The sequence below is a fragment of the Ostrea edulis genome, chromosome 5, assembly GCF_947568905.1.
Source record: "Ostrea edulis chromosome 5, xbOstEdul1.1, whole genome shotgun sequence".
NCBI lineage: Eukaryota > Metazoa > Mollusca > Bivalvia > Ostreida > Ostreidae > Ostrea > Ostrea edulis.
In genome coordinates, this window is record NC_079168.1 from 92019146 (window position 1) to 92042024 (window position 22879).

The window sequence follows — 22879 nt, forward strand, 5'->3', positions numbered from 1 at the left end:
TAAATGATTTTATGATCTCTTTCATTCAAATGAAGATATCTTTAATAATTTACAACGCTTTTGTACAAGGAATTAATGCACACATCCATTATGTTAAAGAGAAACAATTCAACTTCAGCTGTGGATATGTTGAACTGAAGATATCTCTAATTACATAGTTGCTCTCTTTTAAAAAATTATTGGACGCATTAATTGAATTAAATTTATGCGCGCATTATACCGAGTTAAATTGCTCTCTTCAATTGAATTGTACTGCGCACATCAATTCAATTGTTTGTAGAGCATCAATATTATTCATTAAAGAGATCTTTAATATGCATATTGTTGCGCGAGTCAAATGAATTTATGATATTTTTAAATAATTAAAGATATCTTCAATTGTTTGAATTTATGCAAATTTAGCTATCCATACGAACAAGGGTAAAATACACATTAGACATACATATTTAAGACTGTATAAGATATACATTTATTATGTATCATGTGTACATTAAAAAAAGTATACATGATACTTTAAAAAAAAAAAAAAAAAAAAAAAAAAAAAAAAAAAAACTCGAAAAAAGTGGATTTTAGTGGTGGATTTTATTTATATAATCAATTATTCGGACACAAATCATGCAAAGCTTCAATTCATTATTCGGGAACAAATAATACAAAACTTCAATATCTGACAACCGAGCCCCTGCATGTGTATCTAACCACTAAACTACCCAGGTCAATATAGCCCTGTAACTACTACCATATATCTTAATCAAATTTTTAGCAACATAGGACTTTATGAATTGATTGAATAATTAATTTACTATTTAGCAAAATACATCTGCATTGTCATTTTTAATTCCTCGATTATGTACATAACCACTATCTCGAGCATTTGGTGCATTTAGTCTCAGCAGTTATAATTCGGATTTTAAAATTTTTCATTTGGTTCTGTAATTTGTGTGAAAGAATAATTATCCGGTTTGATGGTTATTGAAAAGAATCATAATTATCATGTTTGCGAATGGATAGTGCATTTAGTTATTCATACCTAAATGACAAGAAGATGCAAGGTGAAAATTCTATAACATGTAGTAAATCAAAGTTTTGTTTTGTTTCCCTTTTTGGGGTCTATCATTTTGACCAAATTGATAATGGCAATGGGCAATTATGTAAGCTTTATTTTTGGGGGTAGGGTGGGGTACAATATACAAGTCAACTCGGCACCTGGTTAATTCGGCACTTGAAAAATAAGTTAATTCGGCACTTGGTTAACTCGGCACCTAGTGAATTTGGCCTCGGCACATAGTGAATTCGGCACTTGTTTTGGTTTGTTTTAAAGCTGTTTTTATATGAATAAAAGAAAGACGAATTATGAGATTTTTTTGGGTACTTGCCACTATTGTTCTTTAGGGGTGATAATTAGAAATAAAATTTTATGAGACAGGTAATATAAGATTGGTCAATTAAGGGATGACTTTGTTAAAACAACTTGGAAGTAGTAATAGAGTATCACAAGGTGATAATTACGAGAAAATAATTAGGAGACATGAGATTACTTCAATTTCGTGTCCTATATATATGTATCTGCCTAAAGAAGAATGTATCAATCATGACAACAAGACAGAGGTATGCAGTACTTGGGTCTTCCCATGTGAGAAGATGCTATGAATTTGACACGGCAAGAGACGGCAAGAGCCAGGACCATTGGCTTTTTTCCACAAAGGTGGGATGCGTGCCCCAAGAGTTCCCAAAGACGTGTGGAATGATTTGATTGAGTATTGCCCTGCTACAGTCTTTCTGCATGTTGGCGGCAACAACATCACTGCCTCATCCCAAAAAGAAGACATCCTTCGACCAATTATTGATTTGGTTGAACAGTTGTATGCGTCTGGTGTCGAGCGAGTGTTGGTAGGAAGCATAATTCCAAGAGGCGAGTCACCAAAGAGTCCTGGTCTATCCAGTTTTCTATTCCAGAAGAAGGCGAAAGTCATAAACAGAGCCCTATAACGTTACTTCAAAGAAGACTACGTGAAATTCAGGCTCGAGTATCCACAGCAGTATGTTGCTGACAAGATACATCTGAATCAGAGCGGCCTGCAGCACTATTTATCGACGATAAAGAAAGCCCTCCGATGTAAATAAAGATTACAAAATACAGAATAACAAAGGCCCTTTTAAGGGCCACAAAATTATTTCGAAAAGAAAGCCTTAAATTATACAAATATCAAAAAATGTGTTTTAAATTAGAAATGAAAGCGGAGTAGATTTCATTTCACTTTTCAGTTGATTAAAATAAATGTTTGAAAGATTGCAAGATACAGAATATCAAAGGCCATTTTAAGGGCCACAAAATTATTTTTAAAGGAAAGTACACAAAATATCAAGAAATGAGTTTAAATTAGAAATGAAAGCTGAATAGATTTTCGTCCTTCAATATCGATTAAATTCAGTGTCCTTGAAGCTATGGACTGCCCTGAAAGACCATTGCCTGATGCCCAAAAGGGAACCAACCCGGAACACCAAATTATGTGTTAATAAATATGAACTTTAAAACAAATGCCTTTTATTTCATTCATACATTGTGTGTTGGATATACATGCGTTACTGTAAAACGGGTATTTTCAGTATATCAAAAATTTTGCGATTTGATTTGATCCCCTAATGGCATCAAAGTATATCTATATTTTTAGTTTCTGCGGTCCAATTATATCTATAGAAAACTAAATATTTTGTACTTGTAAATTTTGAGGATTTCTCTTAATTACCACAAAAATGATATACCCGTTATACAGTATCTGTGGTTTATGTGGGACTCGTGTGTTATAAATGTGTGATTAATAAATGTTCATGTGGAATACATGTTGTATGCTGTATCTATGTGTTATTTAAATTGCATGTTGGGTTAAACTATTATTTATTTAGATTGTATATGGTGTACATGTAGAATACATGATGGATGCACATAAAACTAAGCAGGCAATCACTATATATAGTGTTATGGTTTTATTTCATAAATTATATCCTTCCATAGTTGTGTCATTGGAATCTGAAAACGTATCAATATAAACCTGTATTGATATATACAGTGTATAGAGGAGATGTGATCTCTGATTAATAATTATCAGTCTGGAGACATAGTTAATACAAGATATTTAGCATCCAGATTGACTGGTAGAGCTGTCGTCTGGTAACGAGTTGCAAATAGGATTTGGCTACATTTGATAAATTATATAATACCGTAGAAAAATGTCATATTTTGAAATCACAAAAACAACTAGTGCAATACCTGTACTAATAATATTCTTGTTTTAAATGTATGCTAAAGAACCCCCTTGAAATAAAAATATATTTTGGAAATATATATCAAATATTACAATGAACATCACAAGTACCTAAGATTTTTCATATTCAAATAACACCGGAATATCTTTGTAAATACATGTACAATGTTTACATGAGACTGGGAGGACTCGGATCGAGGAAACATAAAATCTTCTTTCTGATTAATATTAATAACACCATCTGGCAATCATTTCTAAATAAATGTTGAAGACATATCTCTTACAAGTATACACATACCATAGCTTGACAGATAATTTGGCCTGAAAGAAGAAGTTCATACTTTTCTTTCACGTAACACTCTTTATTTGTTAAGCTATGGCGTGTTTACAAAATGTGAAAGTTTGAACTCTACATCTCTCATAATTTTGGACTATTTGTAAAAATAAATATTGGACGGTTTTCACTTTAGCGTATCCTGAACTAAAACCTAGAAATATTACACAAATATTGTTCAGTATACTCATTATTCTTATATTCAAAATTATAAAGAAGTGACGAATTAACTCGGTGCCAAATTCACCTGCTCAATTCACTAAGTTAATAATAATATAGAAATATTGCACACATATTGTTCAATATAAACAAAATCCTTATATTCGTATAAGAATATATATATATATATATATATATATATATATATATATTCTTTCTTTCAATTCTTTATTGGCACTAAAGCACATTATATAAGAATGTGTTGTTAGCCATACATAGATACACATATATATTGATATATTACAAAATATCAAACTGTTGAAAACTTATTTCTAACATTAAAACAGTCTCTGATGTATAGACAGGTTTGTTTTGTAGATACAAGGTTATATGGATTTAGTAAACAAAATAAGGTATTAATATCTAGTAGTTTTGAATGCAATTTTCTAATATGTTCATACACAGGACAATCAAGTAAAAATTGTTTTTCATCTTCAACAATAGTTTGACAATGAAAACAAAATCTATTTTCTCTAGGAATGACAGGATTACAATATCGACCTGTTTCTACATACAACTTATGTGCACTTATTCTTAATTTGGTAAGATAAGAAACTAAATTCTTAGGAAGTGGAAGACATAAATATGGTTGGACTTCTAGTTTCATAACATCATGGTTGAATAATGTACTATAAAATGAGAGCTTACCACTTTGAGTGTTGTTAATATGTTGAAGTTCAGAAAAGAATTTATTTTCAAAGAATTTTTTAAGTTTAGGAATAAACATTTTACATTCAGTGTCAACGTTAACATTTAACATCTTTTGTATTGATTTTATACAAGTTTGCCAGCATTTTTTATTTTCACTAGCCAAGTGTACATCTTCCAAGTAAGCATTCCTTAGTAAAACATTGTGATTATCATTAGATTTTGCTAAATTTTCCAATCTAGAATAGTATTTAATAGCAAGCTGGTATATTTTGGCATGAATAGGGAGAACACCTAATTCCATTTTTGTTGCCAAGTTTGATGCTTTATTATGTACACCTAAGATGTTTTTCAAAATAAAATTCTGAATTTTTTCAAAAGGAGTTTTATCAAAATTATTGGGGTTTGCATTAAAGTCAGAGATCCAAATTTCTGAGGAGTATGTTAAAATTGGGACAATAATTGATTCATATAGTTTTAACCACAAGTTTGGTGAGAGATCAGAGCCAAAAGGTAGTTTACGCTTCAAGGCAAAGTAAGCTTTTCTGGCTCTAGCAGCAAGATCCTCACAGGCATGTTTTAAATTGCCATTTGATTGTAAAATTATACCAAGATATTTGTACTTATCAGTTACATCTATAGTAGAATTGTTATAATAAAATCCATAATTGATCTTTGTTTTCCTGGTAGAACAAACCATAACCTTTGTTTTTTCTAAGTTTACATGCAACTTCCATTCTATACAATATTTTGAAAGAGTGTCTATACAATTTTGGAGGCCTTCAGCTGACTCTGATAATAAAACAAGATCATCAGCAAAAAATAAGTGATTAAAAGTTATATCACCTAAAGATACAGGATAAGTTACTACTTTATCAAAGTAATTTTCAAAGTCATCAACAAAAATATTAAATAAAGTAGGACTTAAATTGTCCCCCTATATATATATAAGTACCGAATTCACTAAGTGCCGAATTAACCAAGTGCAGAATTCACTACGTGCCGAATTAACCAAGTGCCGAATTCACTAAGTGCCGAGTTTACCAGGGGCCGAGTTGACTAGAATTCCGTAGGGTGTGTACCAAATGGAGACATTTAATGAATAAATAACTTTTTCCAATAAAAGAGATCTCTTGAGAGAATTTCATGTAAATATAGCAATAGTTTTATCTTAATTACGAGTTCACAATTGTGCAATTCAATGGTAAACAACTACGGTATGTCATAACACCTCCTTTATTCGTCCCGTCTTGGGATATGCTAGTGTAGTGTGGAATAACTGTACAGTGAGAGAAACCAACTCTTCCAGATCAGCACTTTATCATGAGTTTGGATGGGATAATTTATCATATGTTGACAAAAAATAAATTAAAAAAAAAACTAACCTTATTTTACAAAATGATGAGCCTGAGCCCCCCCCCCCCAAACCAAAAATATTACCCTGACCTTACCAGTTATGTATTTCTTACACAACTTTTACACCTTTCAACTATGACTCAAAAAACCATGGTTACCATGGAAATTCAATGCATTAAAATCTACTTAAATTTTGCATCTTGGTCCCCTTAAAACTTGGCTACAATGAAAAAGTGAAGATAATGAAAAGTGATGAATCTTATAAATCCAATAAAAAAATACAAAATTGAGAGTAGGGCAAACACAGACCTCTGGAAACACTAGAGGTGGGAGTAAGCATCCCCTGTTGACCAGTCTCAGCCACTGTGATCTGGTGAATGGAGTGATCTGTAGTCCAAATCAGTATGAAAAGAACACATTCAACCTAATGACAGGTTGTGTTTGCAAATTAGATCATTAAAATGGGCGTAGAATTTGTGGAGTGCTAACTTAAATGAAACTCTTGAATCCCTGTAAATAGTTCCATGTTAACCATACAGGGAAATACAATCTTGATGGAATTTGATCATGTCACCAAATATTTCTTAAGATGAAATGTCAATCACTGTTAACATAAGAATTGCCTGTAATTAACATATTACTATTGTTTAGGCAAAGTAGTGTAAAGCAGGATTTATGTAACTCTCTCTCTCATGGGGGTGGGCCCTCCAGCATACTCAAGATCACAACAAGAACTCCCTTCCTGGGTACTGACTAAGTGAAGACCATACAAGTATATGTGTCCCTATACAACATCGTTAGATGACATTAAAAAACATATCACAATTATTTGTTTCTACAGGCAACTTCTCTCTCTCTCTCTCTCTCTCTCTCTCTCTCTCTCTCTCTCTCTCTGTCTGCAGGTATGATTCAAAATACTACAGATGTATGGCAGATTATGAAATTCTCTCGCTCTCCTTGACCTTTTTAATTCTTTGGTTAGCAAATGATGGATAATTGGTCATTCAGGAGAATGCCAAGCTAATATGTTTTATGGTGTGACCATTGAGACGAGCGAAGCCCATTAACATCTTGCAACATCATAGTAAGAGATGTATTTTAATACCATATTTTTATGTATATGTTAGAAAAAGAATTAAAAAAATATTTTAGCATAACTAGGATTCGAACTGGGGTTGTTGTGATCTGGAATTGCCAATCCGGTGTGTTTACCACTTGACCATTGCAGATTATTGCGTAACAACTTTGCTATCGTATATAATCTGCAATGGTCAAGTGGTAAACACACCGGATTGGCAATTCCAGACCACAACAACCCCGGTTCGAATCCTAGCTATGCTAAAATATTTTTCTTTCTTTTTCTAACATATACATAAAAATATGGTATTAAAATACATCTCTTACACTTAGTAGACATTTTATCCGCCTCTTCATTTAACGCAGGAAATATAGCGCAGTGGATGTAAACAGTTACATTGTGACGTCATATTAGCTGCAATGTTTTTCTCTCTTTCAAACTAAACAAAAACAAAACGTTTGAAGCTATGAAAAAGCTTGTCTGGAATTCAAAAACGGTCATGGTACTTTCTAAACAATTAATCTAATTATTTTAATTATGGGATTGTCAATGAAGTATACTGCAGCGACGGCGACATTTTTCCAGAAGCATTATGAGTAATACTCATCTTTTTTCAGTTGATGAAGAGCAAATCACGTGACTCATATGTGTAATCACTGGAGCGAGCTTAATAATAATAATAATAATAATAATGATTGGTTTTATATAGCGCATTATCCAGCGTATGCTGCACAAAGCGCTTTACAATAATCAATGTACATTATTACCTCGGCAGACCTTATATCAATCTAGAACTTTCTCAGCCTCCTAGGAAGCATACAGTGCAAGCTGCCATTACAAGCGCTAGAGCACTAAGATTCTAACAATATCTTTCACTGTCTTTAGCCAGGTACCCCTTTTACACTTGGGTGGAGTGAGGAAATTCATGTAAAGTGCCTTTCCCAAGGACACAACGTCAGCCCTGCCGCGGCCAGGACTCGAACCCACGACCTTTCGGTCGAGAGTCTGATGGCCTAACCACTCGGCCACCGCTCGCTATTAAGGTCCTTCAAAATACAATGTAGCCTGCTAAAACCCACTGAATGACATTAATTATTTTCATGTTTTGATTTCAGGTGCGGATATTCGTTACAACATGATGACTACCAGCAATTTATTTCGAGAGGCACAAGATGAAGAAATGGAACACAAAGTTAAAAAAGGTTCACAATTTTTTGCGTAAAAACTTCTTGCTAGTATTCATAAAGCATTGGGAAATGGTTTTAAAGGGACTGATTCACGATTTTCCCCAAAATTTTATTTTTCACTTTTAATGATCAAAATCTACTGTCTAATATGTTTAAAAGATTTCACATAAAAATCAAGGTTATGCATTATCACAGAAGCTCCTTTTAAAGAGTTCATTATTTGTTTTGTAAACAAAGGTTGCGGTATGTTATTGTTCACAAAATTTTCAAAAGAAATGGATATCTATCTAAGTTTATTATAACTTTCACATTTCAAGCATTTTTCGGGTAACATGTGACATCTAAAAGTTAAAATGTTCGACTATGCAAAATTAAGATGCTTTATATCACAAAATTGATATTTCACGTGTTTGTTTGTATACATAAAAAGACTCGAGTCTTTGTTTACATAACACATATTGAAGGCTAAAATATAGCTTTTATTCTTGCATTCAGAAGGTCAAAATTTTGGTTGTCAACATTAAATGAGTTATACTTTTAATATTTAACATCAAAAATAAAAAATATTTTGTTCAAAAATCGTGAACCAGTCCCTTTAAAGATACATAATTTAGGAAAATTGTTATCAATTTCCAGTTTTTAACTTGCATCAAATGATGGTTAAGTAAAACTTGTACTGTAGACCACTTTAATTTTGCAAGACCTTATTTTCGCAGGGATACAATGATACATTTATTCATTAGACAGCTAACTTTCGTGAGACATTATTTATTGATTAAATCTTGTATGTGTAAGAGTTTATTAGCGAGAACTAAATTTTCACACATGGCTAGTCTTGCAAAATTATGCTAATTAATGTTCTCATGAATAAAATGCTATTTACAGTATTATGAATAGTTGTTATATAATGTATCTATTACATTCATATATTTTTAGTTGCTGAAAAAATATCAGAGAGTATGAATGTAGTGGCCAATGAACCATCCTTAGCTTTTTTCCGCATCCAGGAACATGTTAGAAAGTCCCTCCCCCAGCTTGTGGAGCAAAAGGTACATAGATTTTGTAATCTTCTGATTTGTTGAATGCTCATTATACAAAACATGTGGCTTTTACAATTTTACCATTGTCCATCAGAAATAACATTGAAGGAGGATAAACATTAGCATAATTGATAATGTTCTTTGTTTGGAAAGCATGAGGTTCTGGAAACGCAACAGAAGGTTCAGGGTGCAAGTTTTGACACAGAATATGCCACACAGTAAGAAAGAGGATTAATGGATTCAGTCATTTTGTGTTACAACATTATTTATTAATAATCATTGTCATGTCTTTTGATAAACTTTATCATTTGTATTTAGCGCTGTCAAAAGTCTTCACAAGAGTAGTATTCACTTTGAAAATATCCAAGACTTGTTGAAGAATGCCATGTTTATGAAGCAACAGATTGATTACGAAGAAGACAGAAAGTGAGCACAATTTGAATTATCCTCTTTATCTATTAAAGATTCTTATTATGTTCTCCAAACAAAGTTTGGGAACATATTGTTTTTACTCTGTTTCTTCTTCTTATTTTTCCCCAGCACTTTTTTTTGTTTGGGAGTGTTCTTGGAAATTACACAAGGCATTGAGATGAAACCTTTTTTAGGATGATAGTACAGCATCTGTCGATGTGCAGAACAAATGTCATTTTGTCTGAACATGCATGTACCGGTATGTACATTGGATTTTTGGTAGACAAACTTCTGAATCAGTCTAACTTTTTAGCTCACCTGAGCTGAAAGCTCAAGTGAGCTTTTCTGATCGCCTGTTGTCGGTCATCTGTTCGTCTGTCTGTAAACTTTTTACATTTTCAACTTCTTCTACAGAACCACTGAGCCAATTTCAACCAAACTTAGCAAAAAGCATTCTTGGGTGAAGGGCTTTCAAATTTCTTCAGATAAAGGGCCATGCCCACTTTAAAGGGGAGATGATCACAAAAATGCAAAATATGGTGGGGGTCATTTAAAAATCTTCTGCAGAACCACTGGGCCAGTAGAACTGAAATTTACATGAAATCTTCTTGACATAGTGCACATTCAAGTTTGTTAAAATCATGACCCCTGGGGTAGGATGGCACCACAATAGGGGATCAAAATTACATACAAATATGTAAAATATAAAAAATCTTTAAAAATCTTCACAATAACCACTGGGCTAGGAAAGTACAAATTTACATGAAAGCTTCTTGACATAATTCAGATTCAAGTTTATTAAAAGCATGGCCTCCAGGGGTAGGATGGGGCCACAATAGGGGATCAAGGTTTTACATACTAATATATATAGAAAATCTTTAAAAATCTTCTTCTCAACTATTGGGGCAAAGAAGTTTATATTTACATGAAAGCCTCCTGACATAGTGCAGATTCAAGTTTGTTAAAATCAAGGCCCCTGGGGGTAGGTTCGGGCCACAATAGGGATCAAAGTTTTACATGCGAATATATAGGGAAAATTTTTAGATATGGGCCAAGGTGACTCAGGTGAGCGATGTGGCCCATTGGCCTCTTGTTTGTTTTTCAATGAAATTGTTTGAGAGTTATGCTGTAGGTCTATATTTAGTTCCTTAATTGATTGGCTTGGTAAATATCACCAATCTGCATGCACTTGTGCTTCTTTTTGATTGGATAATGCTAAAACATCAATATCTCTGTTATGAATGAAGGATATGAACTAATTTTCATAGAAGGTAGGTAATATGAATATATAGATTAGTAAAATGTAAACGTGCATCATCTTTGGAGATGTCATTCTTTGATGGATCATAATGTTTTTGTTTTTCATCAAAATATTTTACGTTGTAGATATATCGTGGTACTAAAATGGCCATAACTTTCTAATATTGAAAAAGACTCGGAGAAAATGAAATTTTCATTGCAGGTTTATGATATCAATGCCAAATAAGTGGTGTTAATAAAAATTGCTAAATCAAATTTGTGTATGTGTGAATGTGCATGCATTGTGATTTTTAACATCTAAAATCAAGTATTGATCTATAACATTAATGATTTTTAGATTTCAATGTTTTTAAATTGATGTTGTATATATATAGTTTTGGACTCTCTACTGATAAGTGTAATCAACATCACTTACACATTGTCCGTTCAGTTTTGATTGCCAGGCTGATATTTAAATACCTGTAACTCTCTCGTGAATGAGAAAAATGGAATGATATTGACATCAATGGTACTTACTTTAAGAATCTAGAACATAAGGTGGTTGGTTGTGTTGAAGTAGACGTGTATGGATGTGCATTGTTTTTGGACTTCCTATTTTGGATTGACTTTTATTTCCCTCATTTTTCATTGAAATCTTTTGAAATTTATTCTGAATTCATATATCAAGACTTGTAACATATCTGTATTGTCAAATTACTTAAAAGAAATGTGCATTGAATTTTTGATTGGATGATACTTATACTTCAATTACAGATTCATTTCTTAAGGAAATGATCTGGAAGTTGTGATATTATACAATTTTTGAATTTTGATGAGATTTACTCATGACTATATGGACTTGGTCAGGCATTAGTTGTTTATTTTAAAAATGATCAGATATTTTATAACAGTTTCACAATATTTAAATTAAAAAAACCCCAAAAACATGTGTATTGTAACACATCATAACAATCATATTTCAACAATCCAAACCTAGAAACTGTAATGGTAATAAAATTTCTTCTCCAATTTTTACATTGTAATTGATAGTGATGTTTGGTAAAGCCGCATCATTTGACTTACCGGTACATGCTGTTAAAATGCGCAATTTGATTGGTCGATAAAATGTCAGCAAAGCTATGGTTGGTCAAGAGGGAAATCATAAATAAACTTCCCAACGTTAGTTTTGGAATGAACTCACTCTGGGGTACACACCAGAAAAGGTCGTCTGGACCAATCAGAGGGCATAAAACTTCCTGATCATTTAATAAAGGTATCACTTAGTGGCATTGTTAAAATTACTATTATTGCGCATAAACATTTGCTTAATTTTGATTGAATAATAGGTAAGACTTGTGTCTCAAATAATTGCTTTGAAAATTATACTATACATACTGAGATGCTTGATGAATTGGCATGGTAAAATTTACTGATTAAGAAGTGCATGCACATTGGTTAAATTTTGATTGGATAATGCCTTAATTTGTATAGCTCTCCAATAAATAACAGAATAATGTGAAATTTTTACTGTATTTTAATATCTGTTGAATGATTCAATAGAACTTACTGAAACAAATGGCACCACTTTTTAAATGGAAGGATATTTGAGGAACATCCACAACAGTCCCTGTTAAAATGAGCATTAGTTAACTTTGATCCATGTGACATATCAGTACATTGGTACCATCACATGACATATCTGTACATTGGTACTGTCACATGACATATCAGTACATTGGTACTGTCACATGACATATCAGTACATTAGTACCATCACATGACATATCTGTACATTGGTACAGACTCATAACATATCAGTACATTCGTACCATCACATGACATATCAGTACATTAGTACCATCACATGACATATCTGTACATTGGTACTATCACATGACATATCAGTACATTGGTACTGTCACATGACATATCAGTACCTTAGTACCATCACATGACATCAGTACATTAGTACCATCACATGTCATATCTGTACATTGGTACCATCACATGACATATCAGTACATTAGTACCATCACATGACATATCAGTACATTGGTACCATCACATGACATATCAGTACATTAGTACCATCACATGACATATCAGTACATTGGTACTGTCACATGACATATCAGTACATTAGTACCATCACATGACATATCAGTACATTAGTACCATCACATGACATATCAGTACATTGGGACCATCACATGACATATCAGTACATTAGTACCATCACATGACATATCAGTACATTAGTACCATCACATGACATATCAATACATTGGTACCATCACATGACATATCAGTACATTGGTACTGTCACATGACATATCAGTACATTGGTACCATCACATGACATATCAGTACATTGGTATCATCACATGACACATCAGTACATTGGTACCATCACATGACATCAGTACATTGGTACTGTCACATGACATATCAGTACATTGGTACCATCACATGACATATCAGTACATTGGTACTGTCACATGACATATCAGTACATTGGTACTGTCACATGACATATCAGTACATTGGTACTATCACATGACATATCAGTACATTGGTACCGTCACATGACATCAGTACATTGGTACTGTCACATGACATATCAGTACATTAGTACCGTCATGTGACAGTATAGACAGCATATAGTGTACACTACCATAAGAAAATCCAAAACGTGTACAATTTCCAAGGAAGTATGCCAGAAAAAATATCCCGGTGATCTTAAAATTCTATTTAATAAACCCCTCTCTGTTAATTTAGGTAGCATCACCTACCTTGCAACTATTTTCCACTGAAGGCCTTTACATATCCATCCAGACTTGAGGTTACTTTTGCTAATTGTCAGCATTTGAAAAGTTTAATTCCTTTACTGAAATATAGATCTACAGCCAGTGAACATCAATGCAGGGTGAAAATGTCAATTTTAATAATGCCATGAATGACTTTGCAGAAATGTATGATAAAAAGATATAGAATGTATTGCATTAACAAAAGTGATACTAAATCTGATCTGTGCAGTATCGGTGTTTCAGTTATATGCTTATGCATATAGGAATTGTGAAATGAGTCTTGGATTGAAAACTGCATTATATCAGCACCTCAGTGAAAATATCTTCGTTAGCACAGGTCTTAGAAGGGCACAATCCACACAATCAAATAGCAGTGTTGTTCATAAAACCTTGAAAATGAGGATATTCCTGCCAATTTATATGCAAGAAAACATCAAAGATGATACACACACACACACACCTACCCACCCACCCACCACACACACCTACCCACATACCCACCACACACACACACACACCCCTACCCACCCACCCACCACACACACACACACACACATGGACCCTGCAGTGAGCATTTTGATTTATGTGCTAATTATGGAAACTTTTTGATGCTTCTATTTTATAAAGTTTTAGAAAATAACAAACATTATATAAATATTGCATGTAGTTGAGGGTAACATTGAAAATTTTCACCCCGAGAAAACCATTGTCAACCGAGGCATAGCCGAGGTTGACAATGGTTTATTAAGGGGTGAAATTTTTCAATGTTGCCCTCAACTACAAGCAATATTTGTTTTATTATACTGAATGTTATATAAACAGCAAAGCAGAAAAAACTTACGTCTGTTTACATTTGATCAATCACTGTCATGCGATATCTCGCATATCAATATGGGTATTCGTGTTTATTACAAACACTCAAATGACGTCGTCTAACAATCTACGGTGAACCGTACGCGCATAAAGATGAATAAGATAATTTTTTATAATATCACCCGTTGTCAAGTACTGTTACCCGTTGCTAGATGCTATCACTCTGGAGCGTGTGCTTTCTGTTCTCAAAGGGTAACAATATGTTTTTTCAAATGCTTCTTGACCGATCAGGTTCGAGTATTTTACATGAAAGTATAATATTATAGTTAATCTTATTGAGAGCGAAAGAGGAATTTTTTGTAAAGTTATTCAAACCTAAATTGAATGTAAGTCAATTAGTTAATTATTATAACTCAGATATTATATTTCAAGTCATTGCTTTATTTTTGGTACCTTATTGACTTTAACTTGCGCCAATTTAGTATGCTGCTTTTGTGATGTCACAATACCGATGCCTTAACTATGTCATATCAAGTACATAGTACTCTCTATGTATTTGTATTTTAAATTATTATACTTTCATGTAATTTAGTCAAATCTGATTGGTCAAAAACATTTGAAAAAACATATTACCGTCTGAGAACAGAAAGCACGAGCTCCAGGGTGATAGTATCTAGCAACGGGTAACAGTGCTTGACAATGAGTGACATCATAAAAATTATCACATGCATCAAATTTATGCATGTACAGTTCGCCATAGATTGTTAGGTGACATCACTTGAGCATATATAATAAAAGCAAATACCCCCATTGATATACAAAACATTGCATGACAGTGATTGATCAAATGTCAACAGACGTAAGTCTTTCTGTTTTGTTGTTTACATTCAGTATGATAAAACAAATATTGCATGTAGTTGAGGGTAACATTGAAAATTTTCACCCCTCGAGAAATCATTGTCAAATGAGGCGTAGAGTAAATTTTCAATGTTACCCTCAACTACATGCAATATTTATATATTGTTACACTCTGAAGATCCGCTCACATAGATCGTTACACAAGGATCTGAAGTAACCCGATAGAGGGTAACATGTAGTGATCTATGTGAGTGGATCAAAGAATCTGATTTTAATCAGACTGCCAGCCCTTTGCATTCTAAGACCCCCTAGCCAACATTGGAATCTCAGCTTGATATGATATACTTGTACATGTATGATCTGAAAAGGACCAATGCTTTCAATGAGGTTTGATGATATAATTATGACAGAAATCAGAGAAAAGCCCAGTCTAGCCTGTATATAGCTGCCCATGATGACAGTGAAGTATCTGTGGCAAGAAATTCCAAAGAAATATCTACATCTAAATCCGACAACCATTTGTAAGATAAAGCATGGTTGTTGTGCATGTGGCCACCGCTATTTTTGTGCTGATGTATTTATTTCATCTCGAGGCCATATTTTGTTTAGTTATCCCAGCATTATGGTAGTAAAATAGTCATATTTATACAAAAATTCATCATAGAAATTTAAAGGTTGAGTAACAGTCAAGGAGCATTGTCAGTATTAAAAAAATGTGCATAAGTTGCAATGGCTTGCCTCAAAATTTAAGATGGAATTAAAAATGTGACCCCTTTAGATATTTTTTTTTACATGTATCATTGGCCAAGATGAATGATTTTATCCAAATTTTTGGGGGGATATATATTATAATAATTGTTTTTAAGAATTAATATTCTGTTTGTTCAAATCATGGCCCCTGGACACAGGATGAGCCCACATACTATACTGGGTAAAAATTTTACGTGGGAATATTTAAATATCCTCTCAAGAAGAGTGTGACCATGATTAGTTAATTGGATATGCAAGCATCAAAAGGTATAGTGTAGAATATAGATTGTTTAAATCATGGTCCCCTGGGGTTGGGGGGTTGGATGAGGCCTCAATAGGGTATCACAGTTTTATAAAGTAATACTTATATATGAGAAATTATCTTTAGAGTTCCTCTAAACAAGAACAGTACCATAATTAGTCATATTGATATGCAAGCATTCACAGGTAGTGCACCTAGCAGTTCATACAAATCATGGCCCTGGAGGGTAGGGTGGGACCACATTATGGCATCAAAGTTTAACTTGGCATATGAGAAAATCTTCTTTTGAAGAACAGCAGGGTCATTAGTCATATAACGATCTAGTTTGCAAATACAACCTATCATTGGGTCAAATGCTGTCTGATGTGTTTCATACTAATTGTTAGACCGTTCTTGGCACACTGATTTTAACTACGGATAACTCTTAACCTGATCAGGATATAGGGCTCACGACGGGTGCGACTGGTCGACAGGGGATGCTTCTTACTCCTCCTAGGCACCTGATCCCACCTCTGTTGTGTCCAGGGATCCGTGTTTGCCCAACTCTCTATTTTGTATTGCTTATAGGAGTTTTGAGATTGATCACTGTTCGTTATCTTCACCTTTCATAAATATTCAATTATCCTCAGGTAGTGGAGGTTCAAGTTCCTTCAAATCATAGTCAAAGGGGTGGTGGTGGTCAATAGGTTGTTGATTGATTTACTGTTTTTATGTCCCTTTGAGAATTTTTCACTCATATTGAGACGTCACTAGCTGTAGGTGAAGTTCCACAATTTTAGACCTATGCTTAGCATTCAGGGCCATAGCAGTGAGCGTTCTTTATAGTGCCAATGCCTGCCGCAGCACGAGACCTCTATTTTTAAGGTCATACATGAAAGAGCCATGATTTTCGCTTCTGAATGTCGAACATTTGGCGAAGGAGCAATCACTACCTTTCTTAACGTCTTGGGTTTGACGCGGCCATGGCATGAGCGGGGCTCGAACTCACAACCTCCCAGTTACAAAGCAAACACTGAACTACAGTGACCGGTGGTCTCAATGGGGGATCAGAGTTTTCCATGAGAATATATAGGAAAAAATCTTGTTCTCAAAAGCAATAGGGTCATGAGCAGTCAAATTGATATGCAAACATCCTCAAGTAGTGCAGATTCAAGTTTGTTCAAATCAATGCCCCGAAGATACAGGTTGAGGCCTCAATATGGATTCAAAGTTTTACATGGGGATAAATGGAGAGAACAAAAAAAGAAAATCTTCTCAAGAAACCATAACTATAATTAAGTATGAAAGCATCCTTAGGTAATTCAGATTCAAGTTAGTTTGAATTGTGGCCCCAAGAGGTAGAGTGAGGTCACAATATTCTAGTTTCAAGATAAGAACTCTTCTGTGTAGGTGGTGCATTTAGTGGAACTGGGACAAAGTGGACCTACACAGTCTCCATGAGGAAGACAATATAATGTATTAAAAGTGGCTTCTGTTTAAATATTCAAATGTAGGAAATACAAAATACTGTCGAAAGAAATATTTTACTAAAGTGGAAACATAAAAACAATGTCATATCTGCAAGTAATAGATATATGTTAAATATGATGCACACGAGCAACGAAATAACACGATATAATAAGAATTCCATGTATATGTTAAATATGATGCAGATGAGCAACGAAATAACACGATATAATAAGAATTCCATGTATATGTTAAATATGATGCAGATGAGCAACGAAATAACACGATATAATAAGAATTCCATGTATTTGTTAAATATGATGCAGATGAGCAACGAAATAACATGATATAATAAGAATTCCATGTATATGTTAAATATGATGCACATGAGCAACGAAATAACACGATATAATAAGAATTCCATGTATTTGTTAAATATGATGCAACGAAATAACATGATATAATAAGAATTCCATGTATATGTTAAATATGATGCACATGAGCAACGAAATAACATGATATAATAAGAATTCCATGTATATGTTAAATATGATGCACATGAGCAACGAAATAACACGATATAATAAGAATTCCGTGTATTTGTTAAATATGATGCAGATGAGCAACGAAATAACACGATATAATAAGAATTCCATGTATATGTTAAATATGATGCACATGAGCAACGAAATAACACAATATAATAAGAATTCCATGTATATGTTAAATATGATGCACATGAGCAACGAAATAACACGATATAATAAGAATTCCATGTATTTGTTAAATATGATGCACATGAGCAACGAAATAACACGATATAATAAGAATTCCATGTATTTGTTAAATATGATGCACATGAGCAACGAAATAACACGATATAATAAGAATTCCATGTATATGTTAAATATGATGCAGATGAGCAACGAAATAACACGATATAATAAGAATTCCATGTATTTGTTAAATATGATGCACATGAGCAACAAAATAACACGATATAATAAGAATTCCATGTATATGTTAAATATGATGCACATGAGCAACGAAATAACACGATATAATAAGAATTCCATGTATATGTTAAATATGATGCACATGAGCAACGAAATAACACGATATAATAAGAATTCCATGTATTTGTTAAATATGATGCACATGAGCAACGAAATAACACGATATAATAAGAATTCCATGTATTTGTTAAATATGATGCAGATGAGCAACGAAATAACACGATATAATAAGAATTCCATGTATTTGTTAAATATGATGCAGATGAGCAACGAAATAACACTATATAATAAGAATTCCATGTATATGTTAAATATGATGCAGATGAGCAACGAAATAACACGATATAATAAGAATTCCATGTATTTGTTAAATATGATGCAGATGAGCAACGAAATAACACGATATAATAAGAATTCCATGTATTTGTTAAATATGATGCAGATGAGCAACGAAATAACAGGATATAATAAGAATTCCATGTATTTGTTAAATATGATGCAGATGAGCAACGAAATAACACGATATAATAAGAATTCCATGTATTTGTTAAATATGATGCAGATGAGCAACGAAATAACACGATATAATAAGAATTCCATGTATTTGTTAAATATGATGCAGATGAGCAACGAAATAACACGATATAATAAGAATTCCATGTATATGTTAAATATGATGCACATGAGCAACGAAATAACACGATATAATAAGAATTCCATGTATATGTTAAATATGATGCAGATGAGCAACGAAATAACACGATATAATAAGAATTCCATGTATTTGTTAAATATGATGCACATGAGCAACGAAATAACATGATATAATAAGAATTCCATGTATTTGTTAAATATGATGCACATGAACAACGAAATAACATGATATAATAAGAATTCCATGTATTTGATCACTCACTGAGTACTAATCATTTACTTGGTTTATGTATCAATATATATGTAACATATATCTTGTATATGAAAAAAATACCCTTCATTTCAACAATATTTCAAGTTATTGATCACTGTAAAAATCATTTGTCATATGAGGTAGTTCATTGGTTAGTTGCAGTTCGGGGAACATCCATTAGATTTACTTATATTCTTGTTGTAGTCCAGCTTTGTTTCAATACAATGAACAATTTATTGCATGGATGTTTGGGAGATACGAAGATCTATTCACCCAAGAAAAATCACATTACTCGAAGACAACAATTTGTCTTGGGTGAATAGTTCTTCAGATCTCCCTTGCTATCATGCACAAAGCTTAGAAAAAGTTTGTTGCCAGTGGAGAGAAAGTGGCAAGAAAAAGACATTTTTGTGACAGTGTACATAGTGAATTTATTATTCTTTAGTAACATCATATTAATTTTGTATATCTCACCTATTTAATGATTAACTACATGTAGTAGATAAAATGCTAATATCTGTTATTTTGAATTATGGTTATAATTAGTCTAATCTGTTTTGATTTTGCCAACATTATACAGTAAAACATGCTTATAACAAAAACTTATAACAAATTCATGCTTACTGCAAAGTGATATTTATTCCCCTATGAGGGAAAAGTAAAAATTATATTGAATATAATGAAGTTTGGTTATAATGATCTATTTTTCGCTGGCCCTGGAGGTTTGCTATAACCGTGTTTTACTGTATAATGAAGTTTGGTTAATATAATGAACTGTTTTTCGCTGGTTCTGGAGGTTTGCTATAAATGCGTTTTACTGTAGTGTGTTGTCCATATTTTCTAGTCAGAATCAATATTGAAATTATTGAATTTGTTTGGTTTGAAAAAAAATCACCCCACAAATCAACATTTTCATGACATTCTTTTTTTCTTTATTTATCTTAATGAATGTTTTTAGGAAGGGGGATCTTGAATTCATTGCCATTTAGATAAGAATGAGAAATAATGTTTTGCAGGTTAATAGTAAAACCTTGGTTTCCATGGCAAAAACTTTATAAATTAACTCAGCTACCGAGTTATCATTGATGTTGTGTGTTTGAATGTTGTGGTGTAAAATACATGTATTTTAGTCACTGTTATATATTCACAATTTTTGCCTGTAAAGTATAAGTTTCTTTCAATCACATGGGTAAGAAAATATAATGATTTGTAGACAACAGTGATTTTTGTCCCCCACCGCAACGCGGAAGGGGACATAGAAATACTGGTGTCCGTCCATCCGTCCCACTTCACTTTGTGGACGCAACACCTTCAAAACCACTCAACGGATTTTGTTCAAATTTTGTAGGATTGTTAGTCACCATATGTAGTTGATCATATTGCACCAAGATTTTGATTCAATTAACTTTACAGGAGTTATGAGACTTTGTTGAATTTGTACATGATACATGTACTATAAGAGCTTTTAGAGGACGCTATTCCTCCAAAACAACTCAATGGACCATGTTCAAAATTTGTAGGATTGTTAGTCACCATATGTAGTTGATCATATAGCGCCACCATTTTGATTTGACAAATTTCACAGGAAATATATGAGACTTTGTTGAATTAGTACATGCTGCACTATAGAAATACTGTGTGGATGCAACTCCTCAAATACCACTGTACGGATTTTGTTCAAATTTTGTAGGCTTGTTAGTCACCATATGTAGTTGATCATATTGCACCACCATTTTAATTCGACAAATTTTACAGGAGTTATGGGAAATTTGTGCTTCCAACTTTTTTTTTGTGTCGGTGGGGGACATGGCTACGCGTAGCAATCTTGTTTACTTTAAATGAACCTTACTTTATAATGGGTTTTTTGTTTTTGTTTTGTAGAGATGACCATAATCTGACATCACCTGGTAAAACTTCCATCAACAGCACTGTGGTGGATGGACAAGACAAAAATCAATCATGACACTTTATTCATTTAGATTTAATTTATTGGTTTTATGTATACACCAAAACATTCACTGTTGTAAAAGAAATAATGTTGTATAATCCATTACATAAAGCTTTGTTAGAATATACCAATATTCCGTTTTTGTTTAACTTTGAATTTATTGTTTTATGGCAGAATCAATCAGTTTCACTTCCTGGCATGTTTACAAATATTTTTCTAAACTGGTGACCTCTGAGGTCAATGCACATCAGAGATTCTGACCAGGAATTGTACATGTACTGTCAGGAATACAATAATTCATGATTGGATATTTTCTGCTAATTTGATAGATTTATTGCTTCAGATCCACCTGATATAGCAATGAACTTTTAGTAATAGTTACATGATGACAGGAGATGATGTATACAAAATATTGTTGATTTATTGCATACGAGAAGGCAGATATTTTGTATACATCAACAAGCTGTCAATAATGTAACTAATTTATCCCATGACCTTGTCCCTCATATTTGGTATTTTTTTGCATCCAGTCATAAAAAGATTCAAATTGCAACACATGATTTATTCAACACTATGGAAATAGTGATTTTATTTTCATATTTATTTATTCTGCTAAGTCTGTCTTGATTAAATGTTGAATCTTGTCCTTGTCTCATTTGTGTTGCTCCTACTTCATTTGTGAAATGTTGCATCATACCTTTATTCATAATTAAATGTTTAAGAAGTATAATTGTAATCAGCATTTTCTTTTGAAGCCGAGATATATTCCAACATGAGAGGCCTAAGGGCCACATAGCTCACATGAATCATCTACTATGATTTTTATACACCTGTCGAAAGACGGGACATGTTATGTTATGGTGCTGTCCGTCCGTGAGTCCGTCTGAGATCATGTTTTCCAGACTTTTTCCCATAACAGACGCATGAATTTTGTCTCAATTTCTCCCTCAAGAAGTGTAAGAGCGAGTTTTCATTTCAGCTGGATTGGTGCGCCCTGCTACTTTAGGGCTAAAAGGAGGTCAAACATAAGTATGTCAAACAGTTTTCTGGACTTTTTTCATTATAGATTTAGTCACAAGCTTCCTTTTGGAGGAATACAAGTTCAGTTTGGATATCAGTTGGATTGGTGCACTGTGAACTACTATCAGACTAGAAGTTGGTCAAACAGTGTTCCAGTTTTATGGATACAGCTATTGCCCTATAGTCACAACCTTCCTCGCAGAGAAATACAGATTTAATCAGCATTTCAGCTTAATTGGTGCACCATGACCTACTTTACGACTAAAAGTAGGTCAAA

The 22879-nt window shown here is 33.1% G+C and overlaps 1 protein-coding gene across 2 annotated transcripts; it reads left to right on the top strand.

Annotated features, from left to right (window-relative positions):
• The first annotated feature begins 911 nt into the window (after positions 1-911).
• LOC125651626 (BLOC-1-related complex subunit 8-like) lies at positions 912-22312 on the top strand. 2 transcript variants are annotated; one of them, XM_048880312.2, is made up of 7 exons: positions 912-1052; positions 8014-8100; positions 9022-9134; positions 9279-9343; positions 9444-9551; positions 15664-15774; positions 21516-22312. In XM_048880312.2, the coding sequence occupies exons 1-7, from the start codon at positions 1004-1006 to the stop codon at positions 21595-21597; spliced, it is 615 nt and encodes a 204-aa protein (XP_048736269.1). In that variant the 5' UTR covers positions 912-1003; the 3' UTR covers positions 21598-22312. The 2 variants fall into 2 exon arrangements, with proteins under 2 accessions (XP_048736269.1, XP_048736270.1); XM_048880313.2 differs by lacking the exon at positions 15664-15774 and having other exon boundaries at positions 913-1052.
• The last annotated feature ends 567 nt before the right edge of the window (positions 22313-22879 follow it).

Bases quoted from the DNA above. Each gene is read 5' to 3' on its own strand.
- LOC125651626 (XM_048880312.2), top strand. From the start codon at position 1,004: ATGGATAGTGCATTTAGTTATTCATACCTAAATGACAAGAAGATGCAA. The intron at 1,053-8,013 runs GTGAAAATTCTA...TTTTGATTTCAG, and splicing joins AAATGACAAGAAGATGCAAG to GTGCGGATATTCGTTACAAC. The intron at 15,775-21,515 runs GTAAGATAAAGC...TTTGTTTTGTAG, and splicing joins TCTAAATCCGACAACCATTT to AGATGACCATAATCTGACAT.